At 39.8% G+C, this 15,407-nt stretch overlaps 3 protein-coding genes across 4 annotated transcripts; 2 read left to right on the top strand and 1 right to left on the bottom strand.

Moving 5' to 3' along the window:
- Positions 1 to 341: 341 nt before the first annotated feature.
- LOC110862125 (zinc finger protein 443) lies at positions 342 to 3,788 on the top strand. The gene is made up of 13 exons (XM_022111286.2): positions 342 to 515; positions 588 to 690; positions 750 to 855; positions 925 to 1,097; positions 1,280 to 1,382; positions 1,446 to 1,596; positions 1,670 to 1,819; positions 2,066 to 2,131; positions 2,201 to 2,248; positions 2,317 to 2,790; positions 2,860 to 3,149; positions 3,214 to 3,293; positions 3,377 to 3,788. Exons 1-13 carry the CDS (start codon positions 464 to 466, stop codon positions 3,573 to 3,575), a joined length of 1,995 nt encoding a protein of 664 aa, XP_021966978.1. The 5' UTR covers positions 342 to 463; the 3' UTR covers positions 3,576 to 3,788.
- Positions 3,789 to 3,858: 70 nt separating this feature from the next.
- Positions 3,859 to 8,811, bottom strand: LOC110862124. Its single transcript, XM_022111285.2, has 11 exons — positions 8,632 to 8,811; positions 8,268 to 8,543; positions 7,669 to 8,010; positions 6,728 to 7,480; positions 5,814 to 6,464; positions 5,570 to 5,725; positions 5,379 to 5,503; positions 5,156 to 5,286; positions 4,675 to 4,964; positions 4,402 to 4,593; positions 3,859 to 4,159 (listed from the first exon to the last, which is right to left on the bottom strand). Exons 2-11 carry the CDS (start codon positions 8,538 to 8,540, stop codon positions 4,049 to 4,051), a joined length of 3,024 nt encoding a protein of 1,007 aa, XP_021966977.1. The 5' UTR covers positions 8,541 to 8,543; positions 8,632 to 8,811; the 3' UTR covers positions 3,859 to 4,048.
- Positions 8,812 to 12,004: 3,193 nt separating this feature from the next.
- On the top strand, positions 12,005 to 15,028 carry LOC110862132 (phosphatidylinositol/phosphatidylcholine transfer protein SFH2). 2 transcript variants are annotated; one of them, XM_022111293.2, is made up of 7 exons: positions 12,005 to 13,324; positions 13,448 to 13,523; positions 13,597 to 13,640; positions 13,713 to 13,827; positions 14,110 to 14,338; positions 14,513 to 14,593; positions 14,776 to 14,916. In XM_022111293.2, exons 1-6 carry the CDS (start codon positions 13,208 to 13,210, stop codon positions 14,571 to 14,573), a joined length of 642 nt encoding a protein of 213 aa, XP_021966985.1. In that variant the 5' UTR covers positions 12,005 to 13,207; the 3' UTR covers positions 14,574 to 14,593; positions 14,776 to 14,916. The 2 variants fall into 2 exon arrangements, with proteins under 2 accessions (XP_021966985.1, XP_021966984.1); XM_022111292.2 differs by having other exon boundaries at positions 12,011 to 13,324; positions 14,110 to 14,313; positions 14,776 to 15,028.
- The last annotated feature ends 379 nt before the right edge of the window (positions 15,029 to 15,407 follow it).

Raw genomic sequence — 15,407 nt, 5'->3', positions numbered from 1 at the left:
TTGTACTTATTGATTTGTATTAAATGTTTACCTCTTTTTGCACCCGGGTAGTTTTCGTTTGTTCCGATAAGAACTTATCGTAAATCATTAATTTGAAGTGCAATTTGGGCAGATTTTTAGTTACATGTTGCATTTAATTGTTGCATGCAATTTAGCTGCGAAATTTTCGCTATCATTTTCCATTGAATGCATTACATTGTTCGCTATGCAAACATTCTACATATTGATAAATGTCTTATGCGACGTTAAGCCACTCATCATGCAAAAATAATGGATAAGCTGGATAATAAGCTCATTTTCATGGAAAAAACGTCTCATCTTTCCCACCGCCAATAAACAAATTTTAGACTTGTTGACATTTCTTCTCCCCGGAGGAACCTTTACAAAAATTTAGTTTTAATTTAATTCTTAACTTCTTCAACATTTCGAATTATTTAAATGTGCAGTCATTAATCAGAGTTAAATGTTAACCGGGGGGATTGTGGGTTCAAGGTCGCTTGCGTCCGAGGGATCAGGTTAGATTAATTTTGATAACATTATTCAAAAATTATTTATTTCCACATCGTGCTTATCATGATTTTGAACAGCCTGGTATCGCTGCACCGAATGCCAAGCCGTCTTCAAGCTGAAACATCTCATCGTCCGCCACCTCAAGACGAGGCACCTCCTTCCCGACCGACCAGAATGGGAGTAAGTTCTTATCTTCACACTTATACTGATATCGATAACACATTAACCTTTCATATCAGGCTGGATAACAACGACGAGAAATGTGCCACTTGGTGGGAAAGGGTCAAGGTCGAGGGCACCACGATCACGGCGGTGGAACGGGTTGCAAAACCTATTATTGATGATGTACCTTATCAATCTAAAGTTGATTATCTTGCACTTGATAAACTAGTTGACCTTGTGTTTTCCTTGCAGACCGTCACCCCGACGTTTTCCTTACAAGAGTTCAATGCAGCGACGACCTCAAATCCAGCCACACTCGTGTTGTCTGAAACTGCGAAAAAATTCAAGTGTGACCTCTGCACCGTCGACATGTGGTTCGCGTTCAAGAAGAGTTTGTACGCTCATCTTCTCAAAAACCATGACAGGTAAGATCAGTCAGAGGTTACCGGTTATGAACTTGTCGGTTAAAAATCGGGTCTGATCTCAGATGATGCGACTTTATCAGAACGGCTAACAATTTTTAATTTCGGGGGCAAAATCGTCCACATTTTCACTACCGCAATAAATAAATAACAATATTAATGTTTAAATATCCTATTTTTTGCAGAGGCCTCTGTAAAGTCCCTGGTCTCAATCTGTGTCGATTTTGCGGCTTTCGAGCGGAAACACCATCCTTTTTGAAAGCCCATGTCAAAACCCATACTGGAGAAGTAAATAAACTTGATAAAATTCAAAGTTTTCTAAAAAATATTAATTTACAATTTTATTTCAAGCGCGAAGAAGATGCCCGCCTCGTCGAATGTTCGGCGCATTGTGGGCGTGTCTTCTCTTCTAAGGCGAGCATGAAGAAACACGTCAGGTTCAAGTGCGTCGAGGCAAAACGGCTGGGTCTCGATGGGTCAGGCTGTGTCGCGGATGGTCAAGGTGTGTACCTGCATCAGTAGAGATTCTTTCGTAACTCAAAATATATTCCTAACATTTTTCACTCCAACGCTAGTTCAAACTGGTCAACATCACGAAGAAGTTCAAATTATGACGTCTCGCGTTCCAAAAACTAACCCGCACGTCCTCCGCCAATCGGCGACTGACCTGCCTTTCCGATGCCCACAATGCGTAGAGACCTTCCCCACGCAAAATCGTCTCTCAGGTAGAGTTATACGCACGCCCTATTTCCACTGGCATTAAAAAATTAATGCCAGTAGAAATACATTGTTCCCAAAATGTCCAAAATTTCCAAAATTTCCATCATTTATCAACTCTGTTCTCTGGTTTATTGGTTTATCATTGTTTACTGAAGTTTATTAAATGTCGCAAATCATAAGAAAAAAACCTGCTTTTCAGATCAAGACACGTACAATAAATTCAACTAATCTACACTAATGAATTAATTTAGGTCATATGGGAGTCCATTCAGGTGACCTTTACCGCTGCCGATATTGTTCAGCCCCGTTCGCCCATGGTAATTTTTCTTTGTTCCGATAAGAACTTACCATTAATCATTAATTTGATAACTTGTACCAATTTGCAGTGCATACTAGAGGAGCCCACGAAACCAACGCCCACAACGAAGAGTTGGGTAAGAGGTCTTTTTCCCCTCCCCCAAATATCAAAACAGTCAAATCGTTAATTTACAAATTCCTCCAGGCTACGGCTACCGATGTCCCGTCTGTTCCAAAAACTTTGCCAACATTGCCACCATCCGGGGTCACTATAAATACACGCATTGGTTAGACTTGCCTCCACGCGAGGAAATTGAAGGCTGGCGAATTGGCGACGCCTCCCTGGCACAGCAGGATGTTGAAACTGTCGTCATTTTAGCGGAACAGGACGACGGCCAGCATGAACACCAACCTCAACATCACACCATTACGGTTCAAATCCAACCCGATTTTCATTCCATGCTGCAACAGCAACAAGCTCAACAACACCTTCAACAAGAACAACAAAACCACGCCCACAACGTCATGTCCCTCCAGCAGCACCACGTCCAGGTACAGACGCACCCCCAACATCAAAATCAAAACCACAACCAGCAACAACACTACAGTTTGCGGATGCCTGTTGGATTTGGCGTGTCACAAATAACCATGGGTGCTCTTATCGGCCACATTCCATTGGGTGAGAGATACTTTTTTTGCACAATACCTATGACCTTGAGACTTACTTAAGTGCGTACCTTTCTTACAGGTGACCCATCTCCCGGGCCAAGTAATAACAATAATAATGCTCTCATCACTGCCAAGAAGACTCGAAAACCTCGCGCTCCACGTAACCCCAACACGACGCCAGCAAAGAAGACGGTGGGAACGAGTAAGAACGCCGCCGTAATGGGTCGCGGAGGCGGAAAAAAGCGCAAACAGCCACTCCCACCGGCTAAAGTGGAACGCAAAAAATTCCACTGTCGAAAACCCGGTTGTGAGGGAAAGTTCCAGCGTAGATGGGAACTAACATGGCATCTCGAACGAGCACATGGCGAGGTATTTCCAGGACACATTAAAAAAACCCTCAAAATTTTAATTTCAAATTCACAATTTGTTCTAGTTCACCTGCGAATTCTGCTCGTCTCCTCCATTTGACGCGAAAATGGCGATGGTTCACCACCAGTACCAAATCCATCACAGGTCAAATTTTGTTTTATTACCAATGCGTCCCACCACTCCGAGTACTTTATTACACAATTATAGATTAATATCTTCAAATACAGGGAGTTGGGCTGTTACGAGTGTCGACTGTGCGGTCGCGGTCTCGAGTCTCCTCGCGGGGTCCAAGAACACGTTGCTCTGGAACATCCCGGAACAGAAATACCACTCACGCTCGAGGCCAAAATGTGGCGTCGTGGCGCAATTCACAGGAAACGTGTTCAGCGTCCCGAACCCACCAGTACCACGACGATGCAACAATGATGACTCTTTTGTTACAAGTTTTAATTATGACCAAAAAAATTTTCTTGACGTTTCGTGCTTTTCTAATTTTATTTTTTATTGACTTCTTGTTAAGGTCGCATCTGTTTTTTTTACAAGGATAATAAAAATAATAGTAATGTGTTGATTCATAATTATCTATTGACGAAAAATTAATTGGGAAAGATTCCGTCAAACCACAATTTGACAAAAATTGCATCATCAAATCTTCAAATGTCGTTTTTTTATCCACACCTTGTAATTAAATAGCTCACTATCATGAGCCAAAGATAATACACCAAATGTGGAAATGAACACAAGTTTATTTATATTTATTTAATTAATTATTATCAAGTCTACTTTTTAGGAACACGAACGTTATCAGACCAAACGGCGCTGATTAATAAGGATGAATTAATTAAGTTTTTAGTCAAATTTAATTGAGCCTCAGTCTTCAAATTTCAGTCAACTGTTTATTAGTCGTCTTCCACGAGGCTGTTGCTCGCACCTTTTCGTCTATTCTGGTCTATACAACGCCCAATTGCGTAATCACTTTCTGCCAAAAGGACTTGAAAATCGAGGAAAGTCTGGAACAAGAATAATATCACGTATTTAACGATACTCTGCACGAAAGAACAAGCGTGTTAATATCATTGTTGTCAAACTTGTTAAATATATATGTGTTAGACTTCACTCATTATTAGTAACTCGCAATAACGTTACAAATAATTTTATGTACTCTGGCGCAAGTTAACAACGAGTATCTATAACCGCTGCTTTATCTGGAAATTATTGTTCAAATTATTATTATTGATTATGTCCAACCTACCCGTGCCAACCACTCGTAGTCGCCAAGTAAGGAGTCGATGACTTCTTTAGGGTTCAGCTTCTCGTCTTCGTCGAGTTCTTCGACAAGCTCAACCACATAGTTGCGAATAGCGTTGTAGACATACCACGAGTGGTGTGTTAGTTTCCAGGCAAGATACACTTTTATCTTGCACAGGCCACACATATTTCTCTCCTGCAAGATAAAGCAACCAAAGATTTTACGACAACATACGTAATTTCACTACAGGTTAAATACGTTTGCAAATTACTCTACCTCTTTGACGTTGGAATCCTTCAAGAACTCCGGCTGGAATGAGACCTCGTCGTAAATCATCCTCCGAAAGACGCCGAAAAAGTTAGCGATGCGTGATCGTTGAATGCAAGCTCCACAATTTTTCTTATCTCCCTTCGGGACCCTATCTCTTCTGGAAAAGCGAACTTGTGGGAACTGGATGAACGGGCGCCAAAATCCACTCGCAATTCCCGACACACCCATCAAATCTTTCGCTCGATCTCGACAAGCTGCATGATATATGTCCCAGGCCTCTTTCGCTAAGGGGTCATCTGTACAAAAGCAAAGTAAATTAGGTAAAACAAAAATGCAAAATTTTCAACTTGAATCTCTCCTAAGTAAACATTTTCGGAAGGTTTAGTTTTAGGAAAATTAAGTTTTCAACTCGATTGGATAACAAAAAGTTTAAACTTGCTGTTTTTATACGAAGATGTGTAAAATTTACGCGACGAGATCCACTTACAAATTTCCGAGGTCGTGTCAATCCGCGCCTTAATAAAATCCCCGTTGTGAATAACTTGGCGAAAAATTAGCTCCGCAACGGTGTAAAATGCGCCAAAGAGATGCTTCGTGGTTCGAATTTTGAGCAAGTATCTGTAAAGAATATGCCAAACATTATTACCAAAAGGTTTCAGAATTGTTTCCGCAAATTATGACAAAAAATTGTTAATAAAATCGTTACATACGGTGTTATATGGTCGACATGGATGTACTGGTACACTGAAACTTTAGCCGTGTCAATAATTTTCAAAACGTAGACTGGATGATAGCGCTGAAAAAATGATTTGTCCCTCGCGTCCACAACGAGCATCTGCAGTAATAGTTAAAATTATCAATTCACTAATTAATTAATTAATTAATCAACTAATGCATTTACGGAGGTCGTCGCTCTATGAAATTCTCTCCCGCTGAGGTCCACTGGTTCATATTTTTGGAGCGTGATTGACTTGTCCTCCATAATGTGGACGCGGTAGAGGGTCGTCTTCATTGGGGCTAGCCCGACTTTCCCTGCTTCAACTAAAAAACACCCGTTCTGGAAAAAAGTTCACAATGTGTTAGTCAAAATTTACCAAGTTACATAGGTAATTACAAAACACTACGTTTTACTCCACTTAACTCACCGCATAAAGTTCCTTCTGCTCCTCTGCGGTGGGGTTGTATTTTTTGAGGTCGATAACTTGCTGTCTGGGCGGTATATCTAGCCGTTTCCTTGATGGCCGCGGAGCAGGCTGCCTTTTTCCCTCTGATTTCCTGGGTCTACCCTTCTTCACCACAAAATGTGGCCTGCAACTCGACGATGACGACGCAGAAGTCGAAACTACAGGTGGCGGAGGAGGAGGCATGATCGTTTGCTTCAGCGATTCAGTTTTTACGATTCCATTTTCAACCACATTCTCCTCGTGGGTGGGAGGGCCGACTTGTTCGGAAGAAGAGGTCGTCGTTGCAGGAATTTTGATTGTAGTCATCACCGATGGACCAGTGGTTGTTGTCGACGAAGATGCCACCGTTGGAGGAACTGTGGTTGTGGTCGATGAAAAGGTCATCTTGGCGAAATCCCCAAGACTAACTTGCTCCATGGCACTTTCCAAGGGAACTACCACGGTCGGGAATGACTTTTTATTGGCATTTTTCCTATTTCCCGTTGAAACTCGGTTTCCTTTTGTGCTTTTCCTTGCTCCTTCTTGGGAAGGATTTGTCAGAGTCATTGGTTGACCTTGTTGATCCATTACTTCAGGAATGTCAGGCGCCACCATGTCGTTCCTTGAGCCAGGCTGGCAATAAAATCAGAATTTAAAAAATATTTATTAGTATTTTTTTAGGAAATAATTTGCAAACTTGCACAAATCACATCTAGGTTTGCAGTCAGATACATTGTGTAGTTAATTTAGTTTCTTTACTCAATCTATTTTTTAGTGTTACTTGATGTAAACCAGTCATTAAATTGTACTGATCAAGGAATAACATGTGAATAAATGACTATCAATCAATCAATCAATAACTTAGTTATAAACTTAATGAATATTAATTAAATTACCATTTCAGTTTTCAGTTTGAAGAGGGTATCCACCTCTTTACTATTACTTCCTCTTTTCGCCCGCTTATTCTTGTCGGGACCTCTGCCCTTCCTCTCGGCCTGTTGACCTTCCACCTTTACCTTCTTCTTGGACACCCGCTGCTTCACATTTTTTTGTCCCGTCACTTCCGGTCGTAGCAGGGATGTCGTTGTCGTCGGCGTGTTATTAATATTCATCCCAAGCTGACCTGATGGTTGACACGTCACGAAAGGTTGCTGCGGCTGACCGCCATCAGCACCCCCGCTGCCGCCAAACGTATTGTTAAACGAGGGAAGTCGTACCTCAGTCGTGGCGGTGGGCGAAATTGTCGCAGTCACATTATTCGGCCGGACTGGTTGGACTGGTATCATTCTGCTGTCACCGTATCTTATCTGTCCCACCACTGCTGGTGACAACAATTTGCTCGGTGAGATAGCTCGATGCGGTGGGAACACGCCCATCTTGGCGGGCGATGTGGCTCGATGCAGGGGAGGAAAAGCTGGGGGCGGGATCAAGGCTCCTATCCCACTATTCAGAGCGGCCCGTGCTATCTCATACTTTTGGAAGGGGACCTTTTTCGGCATGGGCTGTGCAGACGATGACGAGATTCCCCGCGGCGCTTGTGGAACTTGAAAAATTCGCATGCCAGATTCAGCCGATGCGTGGAAATTTAACGGTGGTGTCGAAACTGATCGTTGCGGTGTCGTCGTTGGCGGAAAAGGACTGCTGTCGACCTGGGACAATAAGGTTGCCAACAATTAAAACACATTAACCTTTTTAAAAAGAATAACAATAAGAGACATTATTTCGGAACTCATGGATGTATTTTTGTTCGATGTTTATTGGTCACAAGCTTTCGGAAAATACTTTTTCCTTCATCAGGTGAATTAAAACTTGGAATGACAATGACAATGTAACTTACGCCAAATTGCGCAGGCGTGGACAAACTCGGCGCTCTGGGTGGCATCCCGAGCGAAATTTGGTAACTGGATGGATTTGGCGGTGATGCCCGCGCCCCCGCAGTCGGGATCATGGGCGGATATGCGATCAATCCTTCTGGAGTGAGGGGAATGGTGAATCGTGGAGGTGGAGTGCGAATGAGCGTCGCTGACTGGCGATTCATATGTGCGGCCACGGAGCGTGGGGAAATTCGAACTCTCTCACTGGGAAATTGACCCTGACTTTGAGGCTGTGTCGCCATCTCGGGGGTTCGATGTGAAAGGTTTAAAAGGTGTCGTTGTTGAGGGGACGTGATGGAGATAATCTAGAATTATATGTTCAAAGCAAGAATTTGTTGTTAGAAATTATTGACAGATTAGGTAGCTGGCTGGAGGTAGTTTTGTTAACTAGTTGGAACTGTTTTTTGGTGACAGTTTGGATATTGTTGATAAAGTTTTCACTAATTTACTTATATTTAGATAAGGTTAAAATTATAACTTAAAACTAGAATCTAACTGTTTTAATTTTAAAACTTTCGCCAAAAAGTACGTTTCCATTAAAATTTGATACTTGAGGTCTTACCTGATTCTCCCTCGCTTGACTCGTTGCGGCAGAGAGCGGAACCGAACGATCTTGTTGACATGAACTTATCTCCCCAGAAGCAGGTTGACCTCCTTGATGTTGATTAAATGTATTAATTACTTGCCCCGAAAGTCTGACTAGTTCCGCCCCTCCGCTAAATTGGTAACTGCCATTATTCCTCTCCTCTTGCATATCCACTGCTTTCACCATTGCTGAGAGAGGATTGAATTCTTCCCCTCCCGATGGACGACCTTGACCCCAATCACCTTCCATGGCCTACAAATAAAAACCCAATTTGACATTTGTTTCATGTGACTTGCTCAAAATAGAAAATAGAGCACCGTTTTATTAATTAAGAACTTACTCTCTACTCACACTACCATTGACTTCATGAAAAGAAAGGTATTTAGCTAATGACAAGAAGTTTGAGATACTTTTTCAATTAATTAATTAAAATGGAAAATTAAATAAGTATATCGCAACTTTCTCTCCAGCCAGCTTTACTTTAGCTTCTACAGCACGATGACTTTGTCCAGCGGGGCAAATTCATATTCAGGTTTCCCCAAATTCGTCTTGTCCTTCCCCACACTGTCCAGATTATAGGAAAAATTTAATATTTTTGCATATTCTCAGCCCTAGGTGGCCAAAGAAGTACTTGCAAAAAATTCGACGAGCCACACCCACTTTGGGTGAAGTTTTTTTCTAGTGGGTTTATGGTCTATCGCCCTAACGAAATTTTCAGCCTAAGCGATTAGACGCCTTTCAGAAAAAAATTCAACCAAATCTATCTATCAATGAACAAAAAAGTTATTCATGTCAAACTTTGGCGAAACGGCGAAATGCAAAAAAAACGCCTACTTTAGGGGCGTGGTTTGTCGAATGGGGCAAACTTTTATCTGGAAATGGCTGACCAGCATAATGTGAAATAAGCTTACAAAAATTTAAAAAATGTACACTGCGACCACGTTTTTTGCATGCTCAAGTCAAGTAACAGCACAGCAATTCCGGCAAACCTTGTGATCACACGCTCTTGACGATGCCAAAAGTAAACCTACGTGCGCCAAGATCGCGTCGTCCTAGAAAAAAGCGAATTTGGTTTAGCGATTGAAACTGAAATGTGGGCAATGAATTGTTAAAAAGACGTATTACGCAATCCACGTTAAACAGAGACGCAAATCTTTCTCCAGTGGCGGAAATCGCCTCGAGAACTCCACTGGGATCGCTTTCACCCCATTTTACTTTCCCCTTCCGTGGTGACATTGATTTCTGACCCAAGCTCTTAAAATCACTCCTTTTTCGCAAAGAGAGCAATAATGGTATCCCACTTTTTCAATGTGAGAAAAGCGATAAAATAATTTAGCCACAGATTCCTGGAGAAAAACAAAAAAAGGAAATCTAGGAATTGAATTTTTCCTTGTGATAAAAGTATATTTTCGAATGTGTTATTGATTTATGTTGTCCAAGGACAGATAAGAACGGGTGAGAGAGGTTAACGAATTGTGGAGGTTAGTAGATGCTCAAGTTTGCACGTTTACCAGGGTTTCGTAGGTTTTTTTAGTACATACATAGATCGGTCCTCAATCGAGAACTTGATGCACATACACGAACTATGGCGTTGAGTGGGCAGTACTTTTATAGAAACATCCGTTTCCTGAAAAAATTGAAAGTTTTATTGGAACGTTATTGATTTTCGAACTTTCTCCTCTCTAGTTTTTGCTCCTTACAAGATGTTTTCCCTTGTCTAAGGATAAGTAAGGTCGCCTAACAAGAGGAAGCAAAGGATGTGAAATTTCCCCTAAAATTATAAAGCCATACGCATTTTGTAGTGTTTTCATTTCACTCCCGCACCAACTTTCTCTTTTTCGATGAACTATATTTTTCTGGTTTGACCTGGTGCTGGCTTGGGGGATGTTCAGAAAAGGTGGTGATGTAAGTTTATGGACAATGAAACCCTGCGAACATTGTTATTCACTGCGAAGGAAAGCAGGAGAATAGTTAAAACAGCAGTCGTATGCTTTCTCCATTTTTTCTTACAAAGACATGTAACACACACTTTCACATTCATGCATAGTCATTTTTTTGTTACGAACCCCTTGTTTTTCTTTCAACAACTCAACAAACACAATTTGCTCTTTGTCTTCTTTCCTCGGTTGAAGTTTATAATATTCCTCACGTTCTCCTATTGTTTAAAAACAGGGTTCCCAAAATATCATATTTTCTAAGAAATTTCATTTCGCATGTCTTCTGAGAATATATTATCCCTCAATTGTACAATAAAAAAAACCTGAAAAGCACGTGCCGACTTGTGCCACAAGAAAATCTTGGTGAAGATTAATCCGATTATTTTCCTGTTTTTTTGCTCAGCCTGTTATTCATTCAAAAACAACTTAACTTTTCCCTTTTGTAAAGAGAATCACGCCGTAAAATGATACGTTGGTTATTGTATTTGATCTTTCATGAGTGGGCGAGCACATGGATGACAAGGGAGGAACAATAGCTGGCTTAATTTTCACCATAGTTGAGAACTTTCACACAGAATTTCTTTTTTTATCATGAACACAACATTTGAGAAGGATTGTTTTACAGATAAACAGATAAACAGATAAAAATCCGGATTTTCCCAACTGAAAACGTTTTTTCTTATCCATGTGGCGTTAGGGCGAAAAGAATTCTGTATTCGATTCCTGGTTCCAAGAAAGTTTGCGATATTCAGCCAAGATATTTGATAGATGATTAGAATTCAATTAAATGCTTAAGATCTGTCTTTTATTTCTCATATTTCAAACCTAAAAGCTAATCTTTTTTTCGCGTATATTTCTCATATTTTTTATTCTGTACATAAAGAAATTTATCAGTCTCTAGTGCTTTTGACCCATCATCCTATAATTAAAATGAGCTCAGGGCTGGCTAGGATTTATTCATCGCTATCTAAATACTTCAAATCTACGACTAGCATTTTGCACGGGCCCTTTGCAAAACTTTGACTTTTATACCGTTTTATTGCCACGCAGTCTATTTTGAGTGATTAAGTGTGCACTATTTCACATTTATTTCATCCTCCTGGCAGATTTCGCATGCCTCTGGATTTGCTCCGTAAGTAAATAAAAATATGTCCTTACACGACAATTTACAAGCTGAGTTGGCACACAAAATTGAAATATTTGTGTAACCCGATGCACCATGAATAGATTATTTAAATGACAGTTATGAATTTCTTTTTTTAGTAAAGAATAAGGCTTCAGTTTGCGAACAAACTTGCGAACGAAATCTCAACCTAGTGAGTAATCAGTAAACGACTTTCAGATTATGTTATGTTACTAAAGTCAGGTTCTTGTCACGTTAATTAGTAAATTTAAAAAAATAATTACATCGTATTTTATCCTCATGTGTATTAACCAGAAATAAGTGTGGTGTTGGGATTCGTACAGTTTTAAACTTTAGTTCAAGTTTTATCCAAAATAACCTTCAATAATCATTATGCTATGCTTATTTATTTATGTAATTTTGTGTACTGACTTGAGTTCATTCCTTATCGTATTTTACATTTAAGTTACCCATGTAACTTCATTTGAGTAATTGTGTACGAGTTCATTTCCTTTAATCTCTATTGTGACTAATAAGTTGAACCCGAGTTCTAAGTATTCTTATTTTACCTTGACAGTAACTTTCCAGAAGGTCTAATTTTACATACTTAATTGCTCATTTACTTACCATAGGTTATAAATACAAGTTACATATTTTTCCTCGTTGTCATTCTGGTTACACAATTTGTCCAAGTCAGTCAGGTCACGTCAGTCTATTTTCCTAATCTCAATTTGCCTCAATTTGTATGAATTTAATAACTTGTATAAACTGACTACAATCAAGTACTTCACATTGCCATCTTATTTCTCACCGATCCACACACATATTTGCACACATTTCAATACCCATAATCAGGGAACATTCATTTTAATCACTCACACAAACCCCCTGCTCGTTGGGAGCCGTCATCCCCATCATGTGGAGTCATCCAACATTTACTACCATTTTTCATCATCATTTAAAAGAGGTAGATAAATGGCCAGTGACGCACAAAACGATCCCCCCATGTCCAAAATCACCTCTTGATTTCGCCATTTAGAAAAGTTACACTGCAGATTTGTCCAAATTGTACCGTCTCCACTAAAACCATAGTCATGTCCAAATCTTGAATATTTGCCTGGTTTGGTCCAGCCAACGTGTTCATGTCCACGTCCACGCATTTACATACGATGCATTCTATCAGATAAAGGTATGCATAAGTTAATTATGATTGACTGTGAATCGACATATTTTTTGCGGTGCCAGTAAAGAGTACGGAAGTGAGGATGTCGTTATGTTATTGTGCATAATGCTGGTTCCTTTTTGTCTCGTGTACCTTTGCCGTGAGAGATTGGAACCAGTTTATGAATTTTTCAGCCCAATTTTCCTCATTGAGAGAGCCAACTACTTGCAGCAATTAAATTGCAAGCATCAACCAACACTATTAAATAGTCATGGGATAACAATATTAATTGACACTGGTTCGGTTGGCACCTCAACTGGGAAGGTGTTGTGACTTTTTTTCGACGATTTTCCTGTAACAACTTTGCAGAAATTTCACATACTGAAGAAGCCAATTGCACACCATGTTCCATCACCTTGCATTTAATAAGCGATCATCTTTAATAACTCGCAAATCAAAATTTGTCGTTTTTCATGACTTGACAACATACATAAAAACCAGTTGAAATATCCAGTAAGTTTTCCTCGTTTGCCATTTAGGCAAAAATGCACTTTGTAATGGTCCAACGAGATATACCAATGCAATGGATAATCAGTTACAGACAATGCTTTTCGCAGGTTAAACGCCGAAGCTTGTTTCATCGTAGACTGGAAATTTAACATATTACAGATTTTATTGTAATAAAAAGAATAAAATGCGAAATAGTATCACTTTCTTTGGCATTTTTGGACTGGTTTTTACAAGTGTGAGTTGCGTGTCGTACGATGAAGACGTAAGTTTAAGTGCAAGCCAGGCCAGTGCGTTTCAACAGGTAGACAGTAAATTGAAAATTTGGTAAAACCTACGATTAGTGTGTTATTAAATTTATAGATCATTGCTTCTCAGTAACTTATTTGAATTATAGCATGTGAATTAAAAAATATACTTTTTTAAGTTCAAGGCACACGTTATTCCCAAACTGAAAAGGGATTTTGAGAAAGAAGACTTGTATCTTCTCCAATTTCTCAGAGGTATAAAACACAGGTGACAGGAAATGGAAATCATGAAGTATTTATTATTATTAAAATGGTAATATCCATGCAGCAAAGAAATTCGATGTTGATGAAGCCGAGCGATTTATTTTAAGGGTAGATTTGTTCCTTAAACTTTGAATCAAACCTGCGATTTTTTTTTAATTAGTCATTGCCGTCGTTTTTTAGGAGTCGAAATGGCGGACAGAGCAAGGCTTTGACGGCATCCATAACGAGGACTGGTCTGACATGGAGTGTTGTTATCCGGTTTTTCTCGAGGGCGTCGATCGTGAAGGGAAACCACGTACGTAGAAAAAAAAAATATTTTAACCACATCCCTTGTATCAGCATTTTTAGTCGCAAAATGCAATTTTTTGTCATCCTGTTATTATGAGTCGTAAAATTTGCGACATCTACTATGTTGCATATTTTAATAGTAATAAAATAGCGAAATATCGCTTATGGTTTTCCCTATGCACAGTTTTCCATGCAAGCGAAACGCAAAATTTTGCAAAATTAAATCGCACAATTTCAGATTGTATATAAAACGTCATCAAACAATTTTTACTCTGGCATTTTCGCCTAGTTTTGATCTTCGACATTGGTGAATGGGATATTCGAGCGGCCGTTGTGGCGGGAAAAGCGGACCGTATGGCGAAATGGATGTCGAAAAATTACGATTTAGCGAGAATGCGAACCCGTGAGCTGGGCAAGGAGGGGAAAAACGTGACCAGATTTAGCCTCATATACGACATGAAGGGCTTCAGCGCCACCAGTATCTCTGCCGCAAGTAAGGCCACGGTTCCTACAACTTTGTAAGCCGTACATGCGTTTTTAGCTTATTTGTGTAAGAACGACCGACTAAAGTACGTTAGTAATTAGTGTTTGAAAAGTATAAAATTTAAAAAAATGCCGTACTAAGTTTGCACAAATAGATAGATAGAAATATTGATGGGAATGAATGGAATTAATTGTTGATAATTTTATAGGCCTCCCGTTTTACGCGACGGCTGCAACTGCGCTGGACCAACATTTTCCGAACATGTTTGATAAATTGTTTCAGCTCAATAGTAAGTAAATCATCTATGCAAATGCATATCTACCCGAATAATTCGGTAAAATTCTGCCACCGTTATGATAATTATGCGAACCGCTCTCTCCGCAAATTTTAATCATGCTGTTCCTTTTTTAATTCAGATACATAAATCGTTTAAACCGTGAAATACAAAATTCGTAAATTTGAATTGCATAGGTCCACCCATTTTCGAAACGGTTGTGCAAGTGATGCGTCCCTTGATGAGCTACGGAACGCAGTCCAAGTCTATGGAAATCGGAGGGAGGAGTGGGCACCCAAAATTAGGAAGTGGATCCACCCCTCACAAATCGCCAAGCGATACGGTGGCGACAAAGAGGACGTCAATTATTAAAAACTATTTCACATACCTGGTTTAAATTTGTGAATAGATTCTTGTACACAAATCGAATAAATAACATGTGCAAAATCACTTTAATGTTTTCTCTTTTAAATTCCATTGCGTTGCAAAGATTCGAGTAAAAATTCTGCCTTTTATGTGCCTACGTATTGATCAAATCGGCTCGTGACAGTTTCTCATAACCGTCTGATGTGTTTCCGATACTAAGAAATTATTTGGATGGTGTCAAGTTGACCGTGACATTCAGAAACGTACTCCAGGAGCTTCACCTTGCATTAAGGATGCCATCAATAGTCTACCCACGGCCTGAAATAGTATAAAATTCTGACTCGTTTACGCCAGACGTAGAGATACGATTACACCACGATTACTTAGCAATGAGACTTTCTTACGTCTCGACGTAAGTTTGTGGCCCCTTAATTATGCACTGCTCCACGGGATTCCTTACGTC

Source organism: Folsomia candida, unplaced genomic scaffold (assembly GCF_002217175.1).
Source record: "Folsomia candida strain VU population unplaced genomic scaffold, ASM221717v1 Fcan01_Sc049, whole genome shotgun sequence".
Classification (NCBI taxonomy): domain Eukaryota; kingdom Metazoa; phylum Arthropoda; class Collembola; order Entomobryomorpha; family Isotomidae; genus Folsomia; species Folsomia candida.
Note: the sequence above shows the minus strand (reverse complement) of the source record. Positions and strands in the feature narration are given on the sequence as shown.